At 45.6% G+C, this 22,006-nt stretch overlaps 1 protein-coding gene across 3 annotated transcripts in view; it reads left to right on the top strand.

Moving 5' to 3' along the window:
* Positions 1–22,006, top strand: part of STAC3 (SH3 and cysteine rich domain 3) — a 238,144-nt gene that overhangs the window by 197,618 nt on the left and 18,520 nt on the right. For all 3 annotated transcript variants that reach the window (XM_069653571.1, XM_069653573.1, XM_069653572.1), the window contains 2 exons: positions 9,653–9,704; positions 11,912–12,049. In XM_069653571.1, coding sequence (XP_069509672.1) covers positions 9,653–9,704; positions 11,912–12,049 — 190 coding nt within the window. The remainder of the gene's footprint in view (positions 1–9,652; positions 9,705–11,911; positions 12,050–22,006) is intronic.

Below are 22,006 nucleotides of genomic sequence, written 5' to 3'. Positions count from 1 at the left end.
TGGGTCACCCACGTAGAAGTGGCGCTAGCGGAGGGCACCTGTGGTTGATCCTTCTCCCAAGATGGCCTTAGGCAGGCCGCCACCTAAACTGACTTTTCCTTGCCAGGGCACCTTCCCCTCAATTTAAGCTACCTTTCCCCCCTTACTCGTAACCCTCACACGACCTCCCAAAGCCAATCTCTCAATCATTACTCTACTTCTACAAGACTACCCAGTTAACAACGGAAATATAACATATATTCGCCTCCAGAACTCCTAATGCCGAAATATTTTTGTTTTAACCCCCTTAAACCGGTTATTAGGATATAATACAAGTGTGGGGAGGCTACGGGTGTCTCCCCCTGCATACATGTATGTGGTGTAATGGGGGTTGAAAAAACAAAACAAAAAACAAAAAAGTCTGCATTTTCGTCCGTCGGAATTCTGGGTGTTGCAGTTTGTTTGTTTAATATTTATAATGCGCGCCAAACCCGAGGGTAGCAGGGCGCAGAAGGCAAGAGGGTTCTTCAGCTTTGGTTACATTGCTGTACAGTTATAAACAGTAAATACATAATAAGGCAATACGGGTTGTTCAGCTTCGGTTACATTGCTGTAAGGTATCATGCATTACATGCAAATTAAGGCAGATTGCCTCAAGAGAGCAGATATGTACAGTATATACAGTAGGTAGTGAGGTGTCATATGTCATTTTCCTTGATCCAGTTGATAAGGTAGTTCTTCTCAAAGAGACGGTGGGAGCGAGTTCCAGTATTGGGCAGCTTTGACCGGAAAACTGCCACCAGCAGTCTTAATGCGATTGAATCTGGGCACTAGTAGAAGGTTGCCGTTGGCTGTTCTCGAGGGGCTATGAGATGATTGTCTGGAGAATCTGGCAATAAGGTATTGTGGGGCAGCATGGTGTAAGCATTTATGTGTCAGGGATGCTGTTTTGAGAAGAATTTTATCTTTTGTACAAAGCCAGTTATTAGCTCTTCTAAGGTCAGAAATGTGGGCTTTCTTGGGGATGCTTAGGGCTGCTCTCAGGGCATTGTTTTGAAGAATCTGGATCTTATTGGTAATGTATTTTTTACTCCCCACATATAAAGCATTACAGTAATCCAATTTGGATAAGACAAGGGCTCTTGTATTGTATTGTTGTATTGTTTATTTATTTATAGAGTGCGCCTGGCCGTTGAGCAACTGGGCGCTTGCAGAGAAATAAATCTTGGGTTACTGGTACATGAATACGTTACAATTCTTAGGTTACAGGATCATATATTACAGGCTCATATATCGAGCATTACTTACAAGGCATTTTTACTTACAAGAGAGATATGTTACATTTATCAGAATCTTTTGTGTAGCACTGTCGGATGACTTACAGTATAGATGAGTTACAGTTACGGTGTTTACAATAAATATACATAGTATTTGGTACAGTTGGGGCATTTAGCGGTCGTTAGTTTTAAGCCAGAGTTTAGCGTTGGCTTTGAACACATGGAGGGAAGGGGTGGCTCTAAGTGCATCTGGGATGGAGTTCCAGAGCTGCACTGCTAGAACCGGGAAGCTGGCCAGCCAGTTGACGGCTCTTCTGTGGGTAGATATGTGTTGTCCTTTAGGTATGCCTAGGGCTGTTCTGAGGGCATTGTTCTGTAGGGTTTGGAGTTTGTTAGTGTTATGTTTACTGGTGCCTAGGTACAGTGCATTGCAGTAGTCTAATTTGGAGAGGATGAGGGCTCGTGCAATGGTGGTGCAGCTATATATGGAAAGGTATGGTTTGCATGCATGGATGAGTTTGCAGGTGTAGCTGGTTGCTGAGGCTGTAGCATTTACTTGCTTGCTTGTCGAGGGTGAGAGCTGAGTCTAGGTAGAAGCCTAAGGTTTTAACTTCCTTAGCTACCTTTATTTTGATGTCATCGATCATGATGGAATTGTAAAACTGGGGTAGTTTGTTCAGTTTATTGGTAGAAATAATGATTAAGAGCTTGGTTTTATCGTTGTTAAGACAAAGGCCATGAGTGGCCATCCAGGTTTGGATGATTTGGTAAATTTTATTTATGAGTCTTGTGTCTTTTTCATAGTCACCTTGGATTGGGATAAGGATCTGGGTATCATCGGCGTAATTGCTATATGAGACCCCTAGCTTGTCCAATATATCAAAGAGAGGCTTTGTAAAAATATTGTATAGCGTGGGGGAAACACATGACCCTTGAGGAACTCCGCAGGTGATGGGGACTGGGTCCGCTGCTGATGAAGGAGAGAAGACTCCTGCTAAGGTAATGCAGTTTTTAGGTGAGAGGAAGGGCTTAGCTGCTCTAGTTAGCTTACATGTGTAAAGCTATGGAGGCCATGGAGTTAACTTATTTTTTGAAGTTTAAAGTAGAGTCAAGATAGAATCCAAGGGTTTTAACTTCCTTGGCTACTGTGATGACATTGTTGTCTATTTTGAAATTCGAGTAGAGCTGTCCCAATTTGTGGAGATTGGCAGGGGTGCCGAGAAGGAGGAGTTCCGTTTTGTCATCATTCAGGCATAGACCATGGGAGGCCATCCATGCCTGAATGATTAGGTACACTCTATTCACGAAGGCCAAATCCTTGTTGTAATCTCCCGTCAGCAGGATGAGGATCTGTGTATCATCAGTTTAGTTAGTTTAGGTGATACCCAGGCCATCTAGATGATCAAAAAGGGGCTTTGTGAAGATGTTGTACAGGGTGGGGGATACACAGGAGCCCTGGGGCACACCACGGGTATGGGGTTGGCGGCTGCTAATGGTGAGAAACCCCACATTTTTCTATTGTCTAGGAAGGATTGAATCATCCTATAGCTTCTTGTGAGAAGTGAATGGCAGGGTCCAGATAGTTGCAGAGGATCCTATGGTCGACCAGGTCGAAGGCCGCCGAGAGATCAAGTAGCAGTAATAGTGCTGTTTTACCATTATCTCTCAAGGTGTCTATTTGTGCTTTAAGGTCGATGAGTGCAGTTTCCGTTCCATGTTGAGGTCTAAAACCTGACTGGCGCACTCCTAAGAGATAGTTGCATTCCAGATATTGTTGGATCTGGAGATACGCCACCTTGTCTAAGATTTTGAGCAGGAATGGAACTGTAGTGATGGGGAGATAATTTGTAGGTATGGAGGGGTCAAGTGTTTGTTTTTTGAGGAGAGGGAGGACCCAGGACTGTTTCAGGTTCTGGGGAATGGTGCCATTGGTGAATGAGGCGTTAATAAGTTTAGTGATGAATGGGGAGAGGTCACGTGCAGCATCTTTTATAATTTGTGCCCGGTACAAGTTTTTATTGTTAATCTTGGCTTGGAGAGTCAATATTTTGCTAGATAGGGCGTTCTGAATACTAATGCACCAACTTTTTTCTTCAAGGCAGGTATCAGGGGCTTGGATAGGCATTTCTATCTCTTTGAGGACAGTGAACAGTTCCTTAGTATTGGAATTGGCTTGGGCAATGCGCTGGTTGTAAGATTCTTGTTTGGCAAGGATAATCTCTTTTTTATAGAGGAAGGCTAGTTTACTAAGGTTGTTTTTGTTAGTGTCAGAAGGTTCTAGTCTCCAGATTTGTTCGCATTTACGTTTCTCCAGTCTGATGGCTTTTAAGTGCGGAGAGAACCAGGTATTCCACATGTTTCTTCTGTTTGCTCTTTCTGACTTTCAATGGCGCTATAGTGTCTATGGCCGATAGCATTACTTTGTTGTACTCTTCTACTAAGATGAATGGGTCTGTGTGGGCGGGAAGAGAGTTCAAAGTGGGCATAATCAAGGGGATACGTTTGTCGGTAGTAATATATTTTTCGTTTCTAGTGGGAATGGCAGGAGCTATGCTATTGATATGTGAGTGGGCTGTCACCTCTAGGGAAAAGGAGATCAGGTGGGAGTCAGTCCAGGGCAGCGGTAATGAGGAAGTGATGGAAGTCTGGCAGTTATGCTCTGCTATCCAGTCGAGAGTTCTCCCTTTTGTGTGGGTGGAGCCCAATACCTTTTGGGTAAACCCTAATTCCTCAAGGGAATCATTAATCTGCATAGCGTTATGATTAGATGGGTCTTTGAAACCAAGGTTGAGGTCTCCTAAGAGAAGGCAACGTGAGGTGCTTTTAAGGTTTTCAGAGAGGATATTGGTAAGATCTTCTTCAAAGGAGCCTAGTGGGCCTGGAGGTCTATACAAGAGGTGAATTGATAGAGTCTGGGTATCAGAGATGGTCAGCTTGGCGGCGAGTGATTCACAGGAGTCTAAGTTTAATGGGAGTGTAAGTCTTAGTGCTAGGTTGTTTTTGCAATTAAGGCAAGGCCTCCACCTCGAGAGGTGGTGCGGTCTATTCTTAGAAGTGTGTAGTCCTTGGGGATGGCTAGCATGATTGCTGGGCCGGCTGCTGAGTGCAGCCAGGATTCAGTTAAAGCAAGGAAATCCATTTTTCCCATAAGGAGAAGGTCAGCTATTTCGGTTGCGTGAGCTACCATAGAGCGGGCATTGATTAGAGCTCCTTTTATGTTGTTCTGTGTGGGCTCCAAGGGTGGTGCCTGGGTGTTGGGATAGTGCCTAGGGTTGGTATTGTGGTATCGATAAATTTGACTATTAAGTTGGAGAGGGTACTGTGTGTTGGTACCATTATGAACATGGTTTTTGGAATGAGGCTGCTGGCCTCTTAGGTTTATAGTAGTTTTATTAGGGCACGTATAAGAGATTTTGGCTAGCGGTTCATAATTTTTAGGAAGTCTGGCTCAGAGTTTAAGGTTTCTCTGGAGGACACAGCAAGGTCTTGTAGTTAGGCCATTTAGACAAAAGGTTTTGTTGTGGAGCGTAGCGTATGCATGTGTTGGTGAAGGCATGGTATAGTCAAATATCCTTAATAGGTATAGGAAAGTCGTCAATAGGACCGTGTAGATCAGAGGCAGATACATAATTAGTGTGTAGCGTGGCTAGCTGGTCATCGGAGTGGCAATGTGTTAGGATCAGGTATGCACAAATATCAAAAACAGGGTAGGCACAGATGCATGGATGTCAAGATTCAAGATGGGCATAGATACTTGGATGCAAGACTAATGCAGTGGTCACAGAGGCATAGGTCAATATAGGCTCAAATCAAAGATGAAATCAAGGCTAGATTGATAGTATGCACAGTGATCAAGATTTGAATGGGCACCAATACATAAATTGTATACATAATACACACAAATGTCTAAATTTGAAATAAGCACAGTTACATAAATATCTAAAATAAGAACAGACACCGGTGCATGGGTATCGATATTTAAGAATGAGCGCCGAAGCCTAGGTGCGGAGCAGTTACAGTGGTTGCAAAGGCATAAACACAGGAGCTAGGTTCAGGTATGTATAACTACCTAGATTCGAAATAGCCCTAGATGCACAGGTAACAGTGGTCGTAGTGGCATCTATGCGTAAATGTCTAGGGTCAGAGTAGGGGGAGGTTCCTAGTTGCAGTAATGTTGCCGTAATCATAGGGGTCATAAGGCTAAGGTCGGCATGAGCACAGGGCAGGGATTAAGGAGTGTCTAACTGATCTAAGTTCAGGGTGAGCACAGAAGCCTATAAACAATGCAGTTTACATTGGTCACAGTTGGGTCAGCATAGTTGCAGCAGTGCTGGGTGCAATGTGTTTACAGAAGCTCGGTTGACTAGGCATGTATGATAAACAAAGAATATTGTGAACAGCGTATTCAGTATGTGGGCAAGGCATAGATCCATTACAACTATACAGATATACATATAAGTAATTATTGCATAATATATTGGAGTGACTGCAGTTAGCCACCTCAGAATTACCCTCCTGACTCTTTTCTTTCTTGGGGTTCTGGCAGCCCCATCCCATGCTCAGTAGCTTTGATGGTGATAATGCTGGTGTTCCGAGCAGGGCCTGCTCCTTTCTGTTGCCTCTGAGGGGCAGGCCCGCTCCAGGTGCTGTCCTCTGAAAGGAAGGCAACCATGCCCTTGTGGTGCACCACTAACACCACTGTAGGGCCCGGAGTCGTCCTCATCTTTAAACGTGGTGGCCCATGCCGATAAAGGGTACCGTGAGCACTGCCCCAGGCCTGGTAGTCCTTAACTTCTGTGTCGCCATGTATGGTTTTGGGGCATTGGGTAATCACACCTGCGACTCGGTTGTGTATCTTTTGTTCTAGGGTTCCCAGTTCATTCGTGGGATGCCGTGCTCATTCAGTGCCATTGGCCGATCCACTGAGGTTGGCTCCCTTCGGGATGCATGGGAGCAGGGCCGCCCGCTCTGTCACTGCACTTGTGTGGCGCTGATGGGCAGGTCCACCTCACTGCTCTGCGTGCACTGTTGGGGTGCATCTTGGGCCTGCACCGGCCTCTTCACTAGGGGTGTCACGGTATTGTTTTTATGGCGGTATGATAACCTTCTTGCCAAATGACAATTTAGCATGGTTATCACGGTATAGCAGGTGGAGTTAACTAATCTTAACAAATATTTTCTTAAAAGTCGTAAATTGTCAGCATTTTGAAACTTGTCTCTGCACATTTTTAGCTGATCCTCCAGGAATCTAAGGCGGCTGCAGATTTAGTCATTCATGGCGCTCACTCGTTCATCGCCTTGAATGAAAGAGTGACTAGTGCAGGTGTAAAAAATGCACATTTTGAGCAATTAACTTGCTGCTCAGTCACAGGTCATCGCTTTGAAAATCGGCCTCGACTTGCATTATTTTGGAACCACATGGCATGGGCTTTATGACACCTTGCTGCGATCAGTCATAAAAGTTTGTTTTGATAACGCTTTATCCCATTAAAGGGAGAAAAGTCACTCATCTGAGGTCTGAAAGTCCATGTCATAGTATTTCTTTTGTCAAAATGTCATAGCCAGCACACACTCACTGAAAGGTTGCATAGTGATCAAATAACTATAGCTTGTTTACCATCTGCCTGGTGTATTATTAAGGTCGGATGTTGGAGTCACCACTGATCATGTAATCCTAACAGGACAGCGTTCAGTGGGCACTGTTGATTTCTTTCAATACATGTTCATTTACCTTCCTAAAGATAGTGGCACAAAAACAGTTTGAAGATGACAAAGTTAAAATACATATCGGCACAAATATGGCATAGACCACCCCCTCACCACAGCCCTGTCATTACCATTTTCCCCAGATCTGAGCGCATTAGGGCCCTTGACATGTGAGAATCAGATTGGAAAGCTCACTTAATAGCTGCAGGCCCTATAACAGTATACCAGTATAAACAATGTGACAGTTATTATAGCTTAATTAAGCTGTTCATTGTATCTATAACGGTATACTGTTATACCCCTACTCCTCACCCAGGCCACCATGAGGAAGCAACCTGGTTTTTCTTCTTCACCTGTGTCACTCTTCTGGCTCCTGGGCTGCCCCGCTCACATGGTCCAGGATAGTGGATCTTCTGGGCTCACACCGACTTACCCCAAGGGGTGTTGTCAGCTCCAAGGCCATTACGCCTGGTGCAGGGCTGCCCTGCTCACACGGTCTGGGCAGCCCTGATTTCATCTGAGCTGATATCCTTTTGCGGTTTGGGGCTCGCTGTCTTTTGCCCACTACGTCTTGCCCCGAGGCAGGCCATTATCCTGCACATACCGGTTCTGTTGTTGGGCCACACTGCTCACATGGCCCGGCCATGATCTTCTAGGACCACCCAGTCTGGCCCTCAGGCGGGCTGACATGCTCTCAAGCCATGTGGGGGACCATACTGCACTGGGCATACAGCCAAGGGCTCACACTACACACCGGGGTGATCCTGACACAGACGGCCTTGCTCTCCAGGTCCTTGCAATCTCCTCCAATGCCCCCTGCTCTCTTTTCTCTCTCTCTTTCCCCCCTCCGGCCTTATATTTCTAACAATTGACTTGCACCCCTGCCCAGATCATTACTTGCACAGGGGGAGGCCTGTCCAATTGTTGTTCTGGCTCACCATTCTGTGAGCCCCCCAGAGCAGCCTGATGGAGTAGTTCAGTCCATGGATGGAGAGAAAGCTTGCAAGTCCAGTTTAAACAGAAACACGTGCACACTTAATAAACCGTTTCTTCACCCCAGTGTCTGTGTACCGTATTCATCACTGTATTCCCTCAGGGGGTCGGCAGTGTGACTCACCTAACTGGGCCCTAATTGGTCCTTGGGCTCCACATCCCCTCGGGCACCTCTGCAAAAGGAGTTTGGGGATGTTTGATCTGTGACCCAGATGTATCATGCAAGCAGTCCTCGCAGGCCGCTCCACGCCTTTTCCAAACACCATTCGCTAGACCCAAGTTTAACACCGTCGGCGCAGACAGGCCAGCAGAAATGCTTTCTCAATCCATGGGAAATGAAATGAAGTGATATTTTATTTATATTGTGCTTGTACACAAGTGTTTCAGCCGTCACTGCTGCCTTTCCTCTAATACCTTCCAACACACTGAAAATAGAAGCAGTAGAGTTCCAAGCAGGAATTATTCACGCAGTTATCATGGTCTCTTTGGCACTTTTTGGCACCTACATGTGCCAAGGGCTTGCGCTTACCCTGAACTATGCTTCCCTGGCTGCCTCTCCTCAGACCAACGCTGCCCTGAGCACTTCACCCTCCCCCCGGCTCTTGTGTTGTTTGCGCTTGCATGATCTGAATGACACAAGGCCTAGTAAAAAAGTTTGTCTTGGCCTCCCTCTGTCTGTCCCCCCGTCCCCTTGTCTTGTCGCAGCTAGAAACACTTGTGTACAGGCGCGTTATAAATGACTTATCATATCATATCATACTTCACGGCTGACTGCTATTTAGAAACTACGTGGCAGGGTACAGGAGCATTTCCTAGTGTGCAATGCCCTGGGAGGGAACCTGGGTGGATTGCACACCTCGCTTTGGCCTTGATCTGCTTTAGCATTAAAGTGTTACTGACACTTGCCACTGGTGATCTTCCTGCCTGTTCTCAGGGGAATGTCTTAGATCTAAAGCTACAGAAATGTTATGTTTTGTTATGTTAAGATGGTTTTATACTGTGCCAATTCACTGCTGTACTAGTATTAGAGCGCCTTGGTTTGTCAGTGGAGTGGCGTACTGTGGCCCTGCCAGGGGTATCCAGGACCTAGGTTGCTGGAAGAAATGAATGAGCCAGGGGAAGATCAAAGGATGGGAAAGCGAGGGAGGGATGCAGCGGGTGGAAGAATGTTTTGTGATAGCAAATGTTAGTGTCAGTCCTGTTAGGTGGACCATCATCTTGCAAAAAGGAGGAGGCAAATACATCCCAAAGTTTTGTGATAATTGGGGTGCGTTTCCAAGTGATGGCCCCAACAGGGGGCGAGCCATTCCATACATACTGTGTGTGATTGGTCGGGAATTGGGGCAAACGTGGTCCGAAGGGGAGCGCATGCTCTATATACCACTCACCAACACCATCCATACCTCCATTACCTGGGCTTGCAAGTTATGAGGCAAATCATGAGCATATTGGGCCTTGCAACACCAGGAGGAACAGAAATACCAATTTCGGTCTTGAAATACTAGCGCTTTTCTCAATTTCTTAAGTAGCATTTCCTCATCTTCCAAAATGCCAAGAGATTGTTTATCTAGGGATTTGGGTGATTTAATTGGAGCGGGTGTTGGAGGCGGGCTGTCGTCATTTCAGCGAGAGACCTGGCCAGGTCCATTTCACTACTGGCCCACGCTGAGCAAACTCTTGTCCATTTTGTCTTCCAGAGCAGGTGACCGGATAGCGGTGATTGACGACTCCAATGAAGAATGGTGGCGGGTAAGGAGTTGGGTTTATTGGTCCAAGGAATTGGGCACTGGGATTTACTGTTCACTGGAGGGTGGAGGTAGTCTCAAAGCTTCTGCTGGATTTTGGAAGGTGAAGAGTGCGAGGGTGTGGGATTGTGATTTGCATTTCTAAGGAGGTTTGTTGCAGAGAATTACTTGGTACAGGGGTTTTTAGCCAGGATGACTGCCCCCTTCGGATTGGGGCGCTCTCTGCAATTCAGGATTGGTGTTTCGCAAGCCTGGCATAGGATTAAGATCTTCTGCAGGAGTGTTTTGGCCTGGTATATTGGGGCTGGAGGGGTCACGAGACCTACGACTTTGGGGACCTCCTGCCTGGAGTCAGAGGAAGGTCTGGTCTGACATTTCTCTGCATTGATGTGCCATTCAGCATGTCCATTATAGCTGTTGTCAGAGGGCATGTGCCACCCAGGGTGGCCTTGGGGAGCTTGGTGCTGCTGCATCCTCAAACGTTTAAAATGCAGGATACAGTTTACAAGGCGGGGTACATAGAGGGCGAGGGCGAAAGCTTTTATCAAGAGTTTAAATGGATGTGTGGATCTGAAATGCACTGCATTCATGGAGATTTTACAAGATGCTCAGTGCCTGACAAGCAGCCTTGTTGTGAGTTTGCTGGGATTAGCAGAGTTTGTCGGGATTAGCAGAGTTTGTTGGTATTAGCAGAGTTTGCTGGCATTAGCAGTTTGCTGGGATTAGCAGAGTTTTCTGGGATTAGCATAGTTTGCTGGGATGATCAGCGTTTCCCGGGATTAGCAGAATTTGCCGGGATTAGCAGTTTGCTGGGATTAGCAGAGTTTGCTGGGATGATCAGCGTTTCCTGATATTAGCAGAATTTGCCAGAATTAGCAGAATTTGCCGGGATTAGCAGTTTGCTGGGATTATCAGAGTTTTCTGGGATTAGCATAGTTTGCTGGGATGATCAGCGTTTCCCGGGATTAGCAGAATGTTGCCGGGATTAGCAGAGTTTGCCGGGATTAGCAGAGTTTTTAGACGTTTTATTGATGGATGGTTCATAATACCCATTATCTGGCAGAGCGGTGGTAGTGACGGTATTTGCAAATCCCACCAATTTTACAGATACTGCCAGACTTGTAAACAAGGCAGAGTGTTCCAGTGGGACCAGTCTCTCATATTCCTCATCCTGTATCTTACACTGGTGCAAACAAATGAAAGTAAGATTTCTCTTCCTGATCTAAAATTGCTATTTGGCTCTGGGTCTAGTCCCTGCATGCAGAACATGGCTTCAGACGGTGCCCTTTTATTACAAACAAAACGGTGTAAGAGTTCTGCCAGCTGAGCCTGCCAACCAAATCCTCAATATCGCTGCCCGATTGTGAAGCATTTGCCACCAAAGGCTTTGTGAATTATCATGTAACCCAAGGCAAATAAGGGCATGGAGAAGACTCACGCTGGTTCCTTGACCAACACAGTTTCTGGTATGCAGGTTGATAAGCCCTTTTATTTATTTATTTATTTTTACATTTGTATAGTGCACATACAGCCCTTGGGCATCGCGGCACTGTTAGTTGTGAGTAGCTTAGTTACAGATAACAACATTTGCATTTGGGTCATATATACATTACATACAGTGTAATTTCCTAGTCAATTTTGTTTTTGAGCACCAAGCGACGGGCAAACCAAAGTTTAGGGCTAGATTAGTCCCGGGAGGATGGCTCAGCCGCAACGTGCTCGCCTTGGAAGGAAGACGGCACAAAGCAACACAGCTTCGATCCCTGGGTCCGTGCTTAGAAAACCTCAGGTTAATAAGCGCGTTATAAATACGCAACTAAGACCTGTACCTGTAACAGCGCCTCAATGCCCCTGGGCTGTGTGAGCGCTTTCAAAATGCAAATAAATAAATAAATGTTGTCAGGACTGTTCTAGAAGCCCAGTTTAAAGAGAGAGGTAGCAGTAACTGAGGGTTACAGAAAAGAGAATCTCTGTATGGGGCTTATTGTCCTTTGATGTGCTGCTCTGACCAGGTGAATCGCACATCCTTCTTTCTTCCATGTCAGACTTTGCATGTCTCTTTCATCCCTAATGAAGTATCTCTGTTTTTACTCTTTGTTAAGTTGTGCGTCTGCCTTTTTTTGACTGTTGATGTATTTTGTCTATTTCTCTCTTGTTGAACTGACCTGCCTTGTTCTCTCATCTTCTTGTGTTTGTAATTGTCATTACTAGGGCAAAATTGCAGACAAAGTGGGCTACTTCCCGGCTAACTTCATTATTCGAGTGCGCGCTAGTGAGAGAGTGTACAAGGTCACACGGTCCTTTGTTGGAAATAAGGAAATCGGGCAGATCACCCTGAAGAAAGACCAGGTTTGTAGCCACTTCCTGTGGGTTTGCCCATCAGTTCTCTTATTTTGATTCATGGCTTTTATTTAGATGTCTAGCTTTTTCCCCCTCCTTTTTATTCTTCTTCTAGATTCTAACTTATCTAAAATGGGAAGATAAAACATTTCTCTTAAGTTGGCTCCCTTATAGTTCTACATTTGGGTGGGAGGGGTTTTAAGGGGGATGGGTTAGGAGGAGCACATAACTGTTCAGATATCAAGGAGCTCATTCCCTAGGCAAAGGTGGAAGGGCGTAAATACAGCAGGTGATCCTAGTGAAAGGGAGTAAACGCTTGCGTGCTGGAGGACGCAGTCTGTTGTTGCCTGGATCACCTGGATATTGGGCACTGTTGGGAGTGGATTCCGAGGGAATGTCTTCTCAGCTTTCCTCACTGAGCCTGAAGCTTGTTCTCTTCAAGACCATTGCGCGCCCGGCGTCTTCCTAACTCCTAACTCACAATATGACGTAACCGTGTCAAAAAGATGGCAGTCTTGCTTCAGTGCACTCTGCCCCCTGTTTACCCAATTCACTTCTCTAAGGTGAATCAGTAAAGATTGGGATGGGACAACTGGAAAAGGGAATCTATTTCAGTCTGACTTGATTGACTGTTTCATCTCAAATCAGGAAACATTAACTATACAACAGGAAACCCCCGGGTGGCTAGCTTCACCCGGAAGCAGGTGAAGGGCCCAGGGCATTCAGGGACCTTACCTATTCCTAATACCACATCCTCACAAGAAATGGGCACAAATAGTCACTTTAGATTTTTTTGCCCTTTTGCGTACTGCTCCTATATGTCACATTAAGTGTCTCTTTAATGTCTGCCATTGCAGGCGGATTAACTGATAACTCGGGACTCAAGAAATAGGTTTCAACCAGAGGCGTTGCTAGGGGTGCTTGAGGGGGGTATAGCCCCGGGTCTTTTGGTTGAAGCCCCGGATAGAAGCTCAGGGGTTACAACCAAAAAGGCTATCTAGCCCCCAGTCCCGACAGTCCCAAAATTAGTGTAGCCCCGGATCTTTTCCAGACCTAGCAACACCCCTAGTTTCAACCTAGTTTATTTTACAATGCAAGTATCCCAAGGTTTTAGGGTGGACTGCATAGAAGTATAGGGCTGTGACGAATCAACTTCCAGGACACCAGTGGTCCAGGGATGAATATCGGTTTCTGTTCCATCCATCAGCCCCACACCTCTAGTACACCAGAAGGGATCCGAACAGATTGGAAATACAACTAATTATAAACCTCCCTGTCTAATCTTGATAAACGTGGACGCAACGCGAGGTTTATCTCTCCAAGGTCGTGGATCGTTGGTTAGTTGCAATACAGTAAAAATACAATTATTACCCAGTGATAAAAGGCACTGTTCAGTAAAGGTTGTATACAAATATCTACTTTAACAGACAGGTCTAGCACAGTACAAAATACAACCCACCTTGTAAACAAATGCAGAAGGCAGACAGTTTCAAGAAGGAAAAGCGATGCACTCTGGATACTGACAGGAGGGTAGTCGGTAAAGTAATTAATCACAATAGTTCAAGGATAGGGAGCAATGGGTCATAAAATGCCACTAGGGGCCTTCGGGAAAGGACCAGGGGAACAGAACCACAATGTATCTTGTGCTTGTAGAGGTTCTTGGTGCTCGACACGTTCGAGTCAGTTTCAGGGCATGTTGCAGCTTCTGCGACAGAGTTCAAGATGCGAGACAGCTGCGGGTATCAGGCGGCAGGCAGTTCAGCGAGCAAGGCTGGACGGACGTCTGCAGGCTGGCCTACATGGCAGCTCTGGGTCAGGAATCGTCGTCTCAGTGCTGGTTGGCGGGTCTGAATCTAGGGTCTCGGATGACGTTAGCGACTGCATCATGACAACAGTCAGTGGTGCAGTTGGGTGCAGCTCGAGGGGCTTGAATGGCTCGAATGGCTCGAAAAGATCCTTTAAGGAGGATGCTGGTTGATAATTGTCGATGCACTCCTCCTACCTTCTTCACTGGGCGTGTGTCGTCCTTTAAGGCAGACGGCCAAAGCTGAGGAGAGTGTTGCAGGCCACCGCCTTCTCCTTGGTTTGGTTCAGAGACTCTCTGGAACTTCCCACCTAGGAAGCTTGCTTGCAGAGCCTAGCCAGGCACACTGTGTGCTGGCTGGGTACCGGTTCTGGAGCTGCTTGTGGGTCCTCTGGATTCCGTATCTCCCTCTGTTCCCTGGGAGATGTTTAGTGGAGGGATATTGCTTCGCTCTTTTGAAATCCTGGCCTTCCTTCAATGGTGGAAGCTGTAAGGCAGACTGTACCTTCAGCAAGGGCTCCAAATGTGTTCTTCTTGTTACTCCTTGGAAGTCTTCAGATGATCTGCCCACAAGAGAGTCCCAGCCCTCTTTAAAAGCCAAATGGGCCACAGTGATTGGTGTAGCTGAGCCTACCATAATGAACCAATCCTGGGTTCCTACCAACAATCTCCTGTATGCATGAGGTCATGACCAGAGTGCTTTGCAACAGAAAAGGTGAAGGGATGAAAACATGTAATACTAAGTCCCACCCTTTTTCCTATCTGTTGTGGATCAAAAGGTCTCTCTAGTTCGTGGAGCTCTGTGTGGTTCCTTATTAAAGTGGCAGGTCGCCCTTGAAGTTGCGGCGAGAACAGATGTTCTGGCTCCATCAATACACATACTCATACCTTCTGAATGGGGTCCCCCTGCGTGGGTTGCCTACTGTAAACACATAGTCATAGGCATGACAGGCCACTGCCCTTGATACTGAGAGGTGGGAAGTGGCTTCAGGTTGACACAGTGCATATCAAAGGTTGTTGGGGTTTCCTGTCTCTTTTGTTAAACTCTGCAGCTAGGCACCATGTGAGCCTGTTTGAGTATACTCTATTAGTATGTTAATTGTGTTCATTGCTGCCACCATCTGCAGTGCTTACACAAAAGGACAGGACGGATCCATGGAGTCTTTGATATTTAATTAGGCTGGCCATGAGAGGGTGAAGGTTTTGCCCTCCCCCTTCATAGATACCTTGATGTACTCTTGGCCGTCACATTCCAACTAAATATGACACGGGGGACAGCACCGGTAGGCTATGTCCACCCAAAGTACACAAGTTTATGTGCATGTTGTGCGGTGAGCATAGGAAAATGTGTGCAGATGAGCCCCACACATTTTCCAGAGGTTGATCTGTCATCCTTCAATTTCATTTAAAATTTCCAAAAAGCCTAGGTGAGCACACACTAACTGTGCGGATGGTCAAATTCCTTACATGCATCCCTTCTCCTTTTGCTCCACTAAAATAAACATGCCTCATTTTGCAGCTCTTGTGATTTCACACATGCAGAAATTGGAAGAGACCACTCTCACTCTCAGTCTTTATGCTTTTCCCAATTAACGCATACACCTTTTTCAAGATCTGCTCCATCACCTACAAGACCTTTGTATTTTGTTAATCTACATAATGTGCTGAAAATCCACAATTATTCAGCTGTCCCAGACATGTCACAATTGCTATAATTCAAAAATGTGATGGGTAGTAGGCTGTGCATTAATCTGAACCACTGTCATTGCTCTGTGCCTTTGCAGAAAGTGTACACACATTGCAAATCAGTCTTGATATTACCACCAATGGAAGCAGTCCAGCTCAAATTGCTAGGTTTCATTCACTATGCACGGAAACACAAGCAACCTGAGACATTTTAAGGCCCTGTTGGGCCTCAACATTAGAAGTGCTGACGTCCTAAAAATTAACCATTGCTCGTTTCCCCAATCCTCTGCTTAAACCTTCTCTGTTGCTGCACTTGTGCTTCAATTTTTCAACCATCTACATTTGTCTACTCACATCGTTGTTGGAGTTTTGTAAATACTCTAAAGCCTCATCTTTTTTCTTTAGTTTATGCCTAATTGTTCCCCTTCTGTACTTTATCTGTTCAACTGTTCAGGGCAATATGTTATTTATTATTTACATTTAAGGTTAAATTGCTATTCATTTTTATCATTATTGATGTTTTCTCTGTGATTCACTGTGCCCTTTTATCTTTTAATCATGGAGCACTATTGAATTTCAAAATAAAAAAAATTGGCCAAGGACTTCTGTCATTAGAGTCCGGCGATGAGAATATCAGTTACAGTAGAGTATCTCCCATGGCTGTTAAATGTGGTAGGAGACTGGAATTCCAGACATTTGACACATGGCAGGGTCCGAAAGCACTCAATTAAAAGGAAATAAGTGGGCACCACTGGGTAGATACGATTGCAGTCCTGTATCTATGTTAATCTTCAGGTTTTAACAAAAAATCTGCAAAAGTCAGTAAAAACTCACAGGAGCTGGCTGTGATGAGTCTGGAGACACCTTGACTCGAAGAAAGTGAAACAGTGGACTAGATAGAAAGCCTAGTCACACAGCCGCTCTCCGTTTTGACCCAACCTGGGTTATGTGGTTCAAATAAAGGTGTTCAAAATAGTTCAAATTCGCTTCTCAAATTTTATCATTCATATGTGAATTCATAATAAATCCAAAGTCTTGCTTAGAGTGATATATATTTTATCAAAGAATATCAAAAAAATGATCACTAATACTATCTTAGTGAGGACGCGGCTAACACATCTCGTCATTCGAGTAGACTTAAGGTGCCAATGCATTTCGGAGCATTAAACTCCTTCATCAGGGCAAGTCTGTGCTAATATGGGAGAATAATAACAACAAAACATAGAAAATTGCATAATGGTAAGACAACACACAATGAGTAACATAAAAAAATGTACAATACCACAATCATTGAGTAAATACATACAAAATGAACAAAAAATGATCACATACCCAAGTGAAAGACGTATGGACCAGAAACAAAGTGAGTCAAAGGCAGGGTGCTAGAATACCTGACTACTGCCGCTGCCTCTGTGTCTTAATTTCAGGTATTCTAGCACCCTGCCTTTGACTCACTTTGTTTCTGGTCCATACGTCTTTCACTAAAAACTGGCCTCACTTTCACAGATCGGTATCTGGATTTTGTCCAGCACTCGATCGCAAGCCAGGCAAGACTACTCATCTGACACGGATTCTGAATCCTTTACCCCGCTCGGCTACACTCTGCACGCGAGGTAGTCCTTAATCTACGCTAGCACGGGCAGTTAATACAATACGTGGTACAACACTACTTTACTCATTATTTCTTTCTCTTTCTACTTTTCATACTCCAACTCGATCTGAATTCTTCCTTTATTTTGGGTATGTAAGCATTTTTTGTTCATTTTGTATGTATTTACTAAATGTTTGTGGTATTGTAAATTTCTTTATGTTACTCACTGTATGTTGTTTTACCATTATGCAAAACAGGTGCTCGCCTGCTCCTCCAGAACCATCAAGGACCACATTGACACGATCCAGCCTTGGCCGATTTCTGTAATCATTCTTTTGCAAGTGTAACTTTCCCCTCTCCCAAATTCTTGGAAAAGCTGCCCAACTGCCAGCTTACTCTACACACTGAATCTGTTGGTTGTCTCCATGACCATCAGTCTGGCTTAAGAGCTGCCAGAGGCACGGAAACTGCTCTCCTGAACACCTGTAAAGATCTGATCTCTAACCTTGATTCCAGGATTCCTTCTGTCCTCAGCATCCTGGAACTTTCCTCTGCTTTCGACACAGTCAACCACACCATCCTGATCAATTGACTCCGTGAGAACCTGGGCATGGAGTGGCTGACCTCCTTCCTCTTGGACCGCCCCTCGCAGGTCCAACTTTGTCCCTTTCACTCCGCACCTCTCTCTACATGTGGCGTTCTCCAGGGCTCTATCCTCTCACCCTGGTTTTTCAACCTCTACTTTGCCCCTTTGACCCACCTGATCTCTACCTTCTCCTCTAACTTACAGTGTTATGCAGATGACTCAGCTTTCCGTCAGGCTCCCCTCAGCCTACTCTCCTCTCTCGCTCATTCCTGGTGTCATCTTCAACTTCACTCTCTCTTTCTCTCCTCACATCTCAGACGTCGCCAAGAAATCCCACTACCAGCTGCACCTCCTCAAAGGGACTCTTCCATTTCTCACTTTCCCCCAGAAGCTCACTGTCTCCAGAGCTCTGGTTCTCTCTAGGCTGGACTACTGCAACACCCACTTTCTCAATCTGCCTTCCTCTACTCTCCACCCTCTTCAACTAATCCAGAACAGGACTGTGAGACTTATCCATGGCCTCAAGCCCAGGGACTGTATCTCTCCAGCCATGAAATCTCTCCACTGGCTCTCGGTGGCTGCAAGGATCAAGTTCAAGACCCTTTTCATTGTCCACAAGGCTTTCTGGGGCTGGGATCCGCACTACATCCAACGCTATCTTCCAAAATACGTTCCTTCTCGAGCCCTAAGGGTTAGATACTTCTCCAGGCAGAGAGTGGGGGGGTAGACCCTTCTCCCCTGCAAGCGCCTCCCTCTGAAATGGCCTCATTGACCCTCCCAAACTTCAGCCGGACCACCTGAAGTTCCGGAAGCAGCTCAAAACGTTCCTCTTCTCCTCTGCTTTCTCTCTCTCTCCCTCTCCTGCTGACCTACCTGTCCGCTGCACCAACTGGTTGCTTGGCTTCCCTCAGTCTCACTGAATCCAGGCTCTTTCTTGATCAGTCACCCTTGCACTGCCTCCAGGCCTACCACGCAGATAGGGGCTGTAACTGTAACCCTACAGTCCCTTGTTCTCCTTGCACTACCCAGAGTTGCGCTGCCCTGGCGGCACTCACTCAGAGCATTGCTGCCCTGTTTTCCCCTCCCCTCTCCCTTGCACTTCCCCCCCTCCCTTTCCCCTTGCACTTCTCCTTCTCACACTTGCACGATCTGAATGACACAAGGCTTAGTAAGATCATTTGTCTTGTCTTCCCTCAGTTTTCCTTCTCTTGTCTTGTCGTGCCTAAAAACACTTCTGTACAGGTGCGTTATAAATTACTTATCATATCATAACATATCATTTTATCACAGATGCCCAGAAAAATATACAGTGCCGCAGTAAGAAACGGCTAGACTGGCAGAACCCAAATGCCAGTCTAGCCAGGTAATTACACTTAGCAGGACTGCTTTATCAGAAATTCCCAGTTAAAGTTAAAAAAAGGTCATACCAAACTGAGGAATGACTAGACTGGCTGCACCAAAATGCCTCTCTGGCCACTAATACCACATATCATGCCTGCTTAGCATGGACATGGACGATCATTATGATTTATTGCACAATCCCAACCCCCCACACATCCCTTCTCCCTCCCATCCCCTACCCCAACCTCCAAAATCTGCTAATTGGCCAAGAATTACCCCCACGTCCCTCTTCCTTGTCCCAGTGCTTATGTATGACACTCCTTGCCTCACTGGTAAGTACTGGAGGAAGAGTGGGACTTGGAGTAATGAAGATTACAGGTAGCTAACTCAGGCATTACCTTCATGTACCTCTACCTTATCCCAGTACTTGTGTATGAGGCATAGTGCCTCATACACAAGTACTGCCTCATACACAAGTACTGGGATGAGGAAGAATAGGGCTAGGTGTAAAGAAGATTACCAATAATTAATCAAGGCATTAAACACAAGTAGTGGTGCAACACCATTGAGCTGACCGGGCTTCAGCACTCTGCCCCCCACTGAAATTGTGGGCTATGTTGACTTGACCTGGCTGACCTTCAGAGCAGTTGCCGGACAGAAAAGGACGCAGATGTTAAACATCACCTGGGTTTTGCCGTTAACAAGGGCCCGGGCCAGCAATTACTAATGTACATCATTTCACTTTTAGTACCTGCATTCAAATGCCAAATTTTTTAAGCAATTGAAATTGTGATGTGGGTTTAATACTTGCATGCCAGGGGATTGATTGAAAGGGTAGAGCGGAAACAGGAGACCAGTCATTCTCACAGCAGCCCATAAGTGGGTGCTTTCAGACCTGAAGGAGAGAGTTAACTGCTTGTAACATTGAAGCTGCACTAGAATAGTCTCATTAAAATGCGTAAAGAAGTTAGATGCCCCCACACAAATAAGTTTGCTCCTCCCCACCACACGTGAAGTTAGCACCTCTCCCAACATTTGAAAAGTTAGCCCCCCTGAAATGTAGGTTTTGTTGCGCCCCTGAACACAAGCACACACACCATTCACCATATATACACACACAAATGCCCTATCAAAACTTCTGATCTAAGGTTGTCTTATGGTTGAAAACGTAGGCCTTCAAACACATCCAGGTGTCAAGTCATTTCATATTCCTGCCATATGTACATACTGTTCCTACATGTGTTTATCTGTATATATGTATATAATCGTGCTATTACTATTACTGTGTGTATGTATATATTGTTGTTGTAACTAAGCTTCGCATATACATGTAACTGCTTCGCCCTGTTATCTTAGGGTATGCCCGCCCATTACAAATAATAAAACAAACAAACAAACAAACACGCACACCCAGCCATCCATATATTTAAGAGTGCACTCTTACACCCAGGCAGCCACCCATACATTTAAGTGTGCACCCTTTCACCATACAGACACACCCAGGCAGCCACCCGTACATTTAAGTGTGCAACCTTTCACCACACAGGCACACACCCAGGCACCTACCCATACATTTAAGTGTGCACCCTTTCACCATACAGCCACACCCAGGCAGTCACCTATACATTTAAGTGTGCACCCTTTCACCATACCCTCACACAGACAGTCACCTATACATTTAAGTGTGGACACTTTCACCATAGAGGCACACCCAGGCAGCCACCCATACGTTTAAGTGTGCATCCTTTCACCGTACACGCACACACGCATACCCAGCCACCCATACATTTGTGTGCACTCTTTCGCCATACACTCACACACGCACACGTCATGGGTTGAGGGGAGCCATAATACTTCAAAAATACATTGGGCCTCATTAGGACCCTGGGGCTGACGGTATGAACGGTGCCGGTAAGGCACCGGCAACTTTCATACCGTCCCGCCGCATTACGAGTTCTGCTTGCAGGTTCCTGACAGCCTGCCATGTCTTATCAACAGTGCCGGCGCAACCATGCTCCCTACTGCCATTCTGCCCTATTGGGCAGAATGGGGATCGGGAGCCCGGCAATACTGCCACCAGCGTATGGGCAATTACCGGCCCATTCATCTTGTAATGTGCCAGTTATTGCCCAATCGCGAGAGGTGGTGCCTGTAGCGAGCATGGCGGTAGCCGTGCCTGCCATACAGGCACGGCTACCGCCATGCTCGTAATGAGGCCCATTGTTTCTTTTTGAAGTCACTCTGACTTCATAAAGAAATTATTTCCGTTAAGGTCTGAACCATAACGGAAATAATTTCTTTATGAAGGCAGAGTGACTTCAAAAATAAACTATTTATTTTGGAAGTCATAGGGCTTCCCCACCCCATGACATGGAGGCCTCCAGCCTAGGGTCTTCATGTCATGTCATGGGGTGGGGGTAGCCACCGGACTTTTTTTATTCACTCAGCCTTCATAAAGAAATTATTTTTGTTACAGAAATAATGTCTTTAGAAATGCAGAATGAATTCAAAAAGAAAATGTAAAAAAAAAAAAAGAAATTTGCAAAAAAAACATTTTTTTTTTTACTCCAAGTGGAGCCCCCTTCCTGAACATGTGGTCGCGGGCCCCCCCGCACCGCAGGGGTTGCGGGGGCCCCTGTTACGCCAGTGAATAAGTTTGAATGACCATAATACACACATCTAGTCATGTGTTAGAATTGAAATTCCGATTGCTGAATATTATAGAGAATCCTCACTATATTGAAGACACAGAGGTGAGTATTATCCCTCCAGACATGGGAAATATCAAAGGAGCTGTTTGTAAGGTTTACATGGGAATTACTTCATGGTAGATTTCTAGTATTGCTTCACTTGTTTTGCCATATAGTAAGCCGACTATGGATTGCCGCCTTGGCTATTTCCACCCTGCCCAAATTAGTTACATGCGATTTGTATACTCGGGAGCGGAAGTTAAATTTT

The sequence above is a fragment of the Ambystoma mexicanum genome, chromosome 3q (genome assembly GCF_040938575.1).
Source record: "Ambystoma mexicanum isolate Mex_15411 chromosome 3q, UKY_AmexF1_1, whole genome shotgun sequence".
NCBI lineage: Eukaryota > Metazoa > Chordata > Amphibia > Caudata > Ambystomatidae > Ambystoma > Ambystoma mexicanum.
The sequence above is the reverse complement of the archived record's forward strand: the minus strand, read 5'-3'. Positions and strand labels throughout refer to the sequence as shown.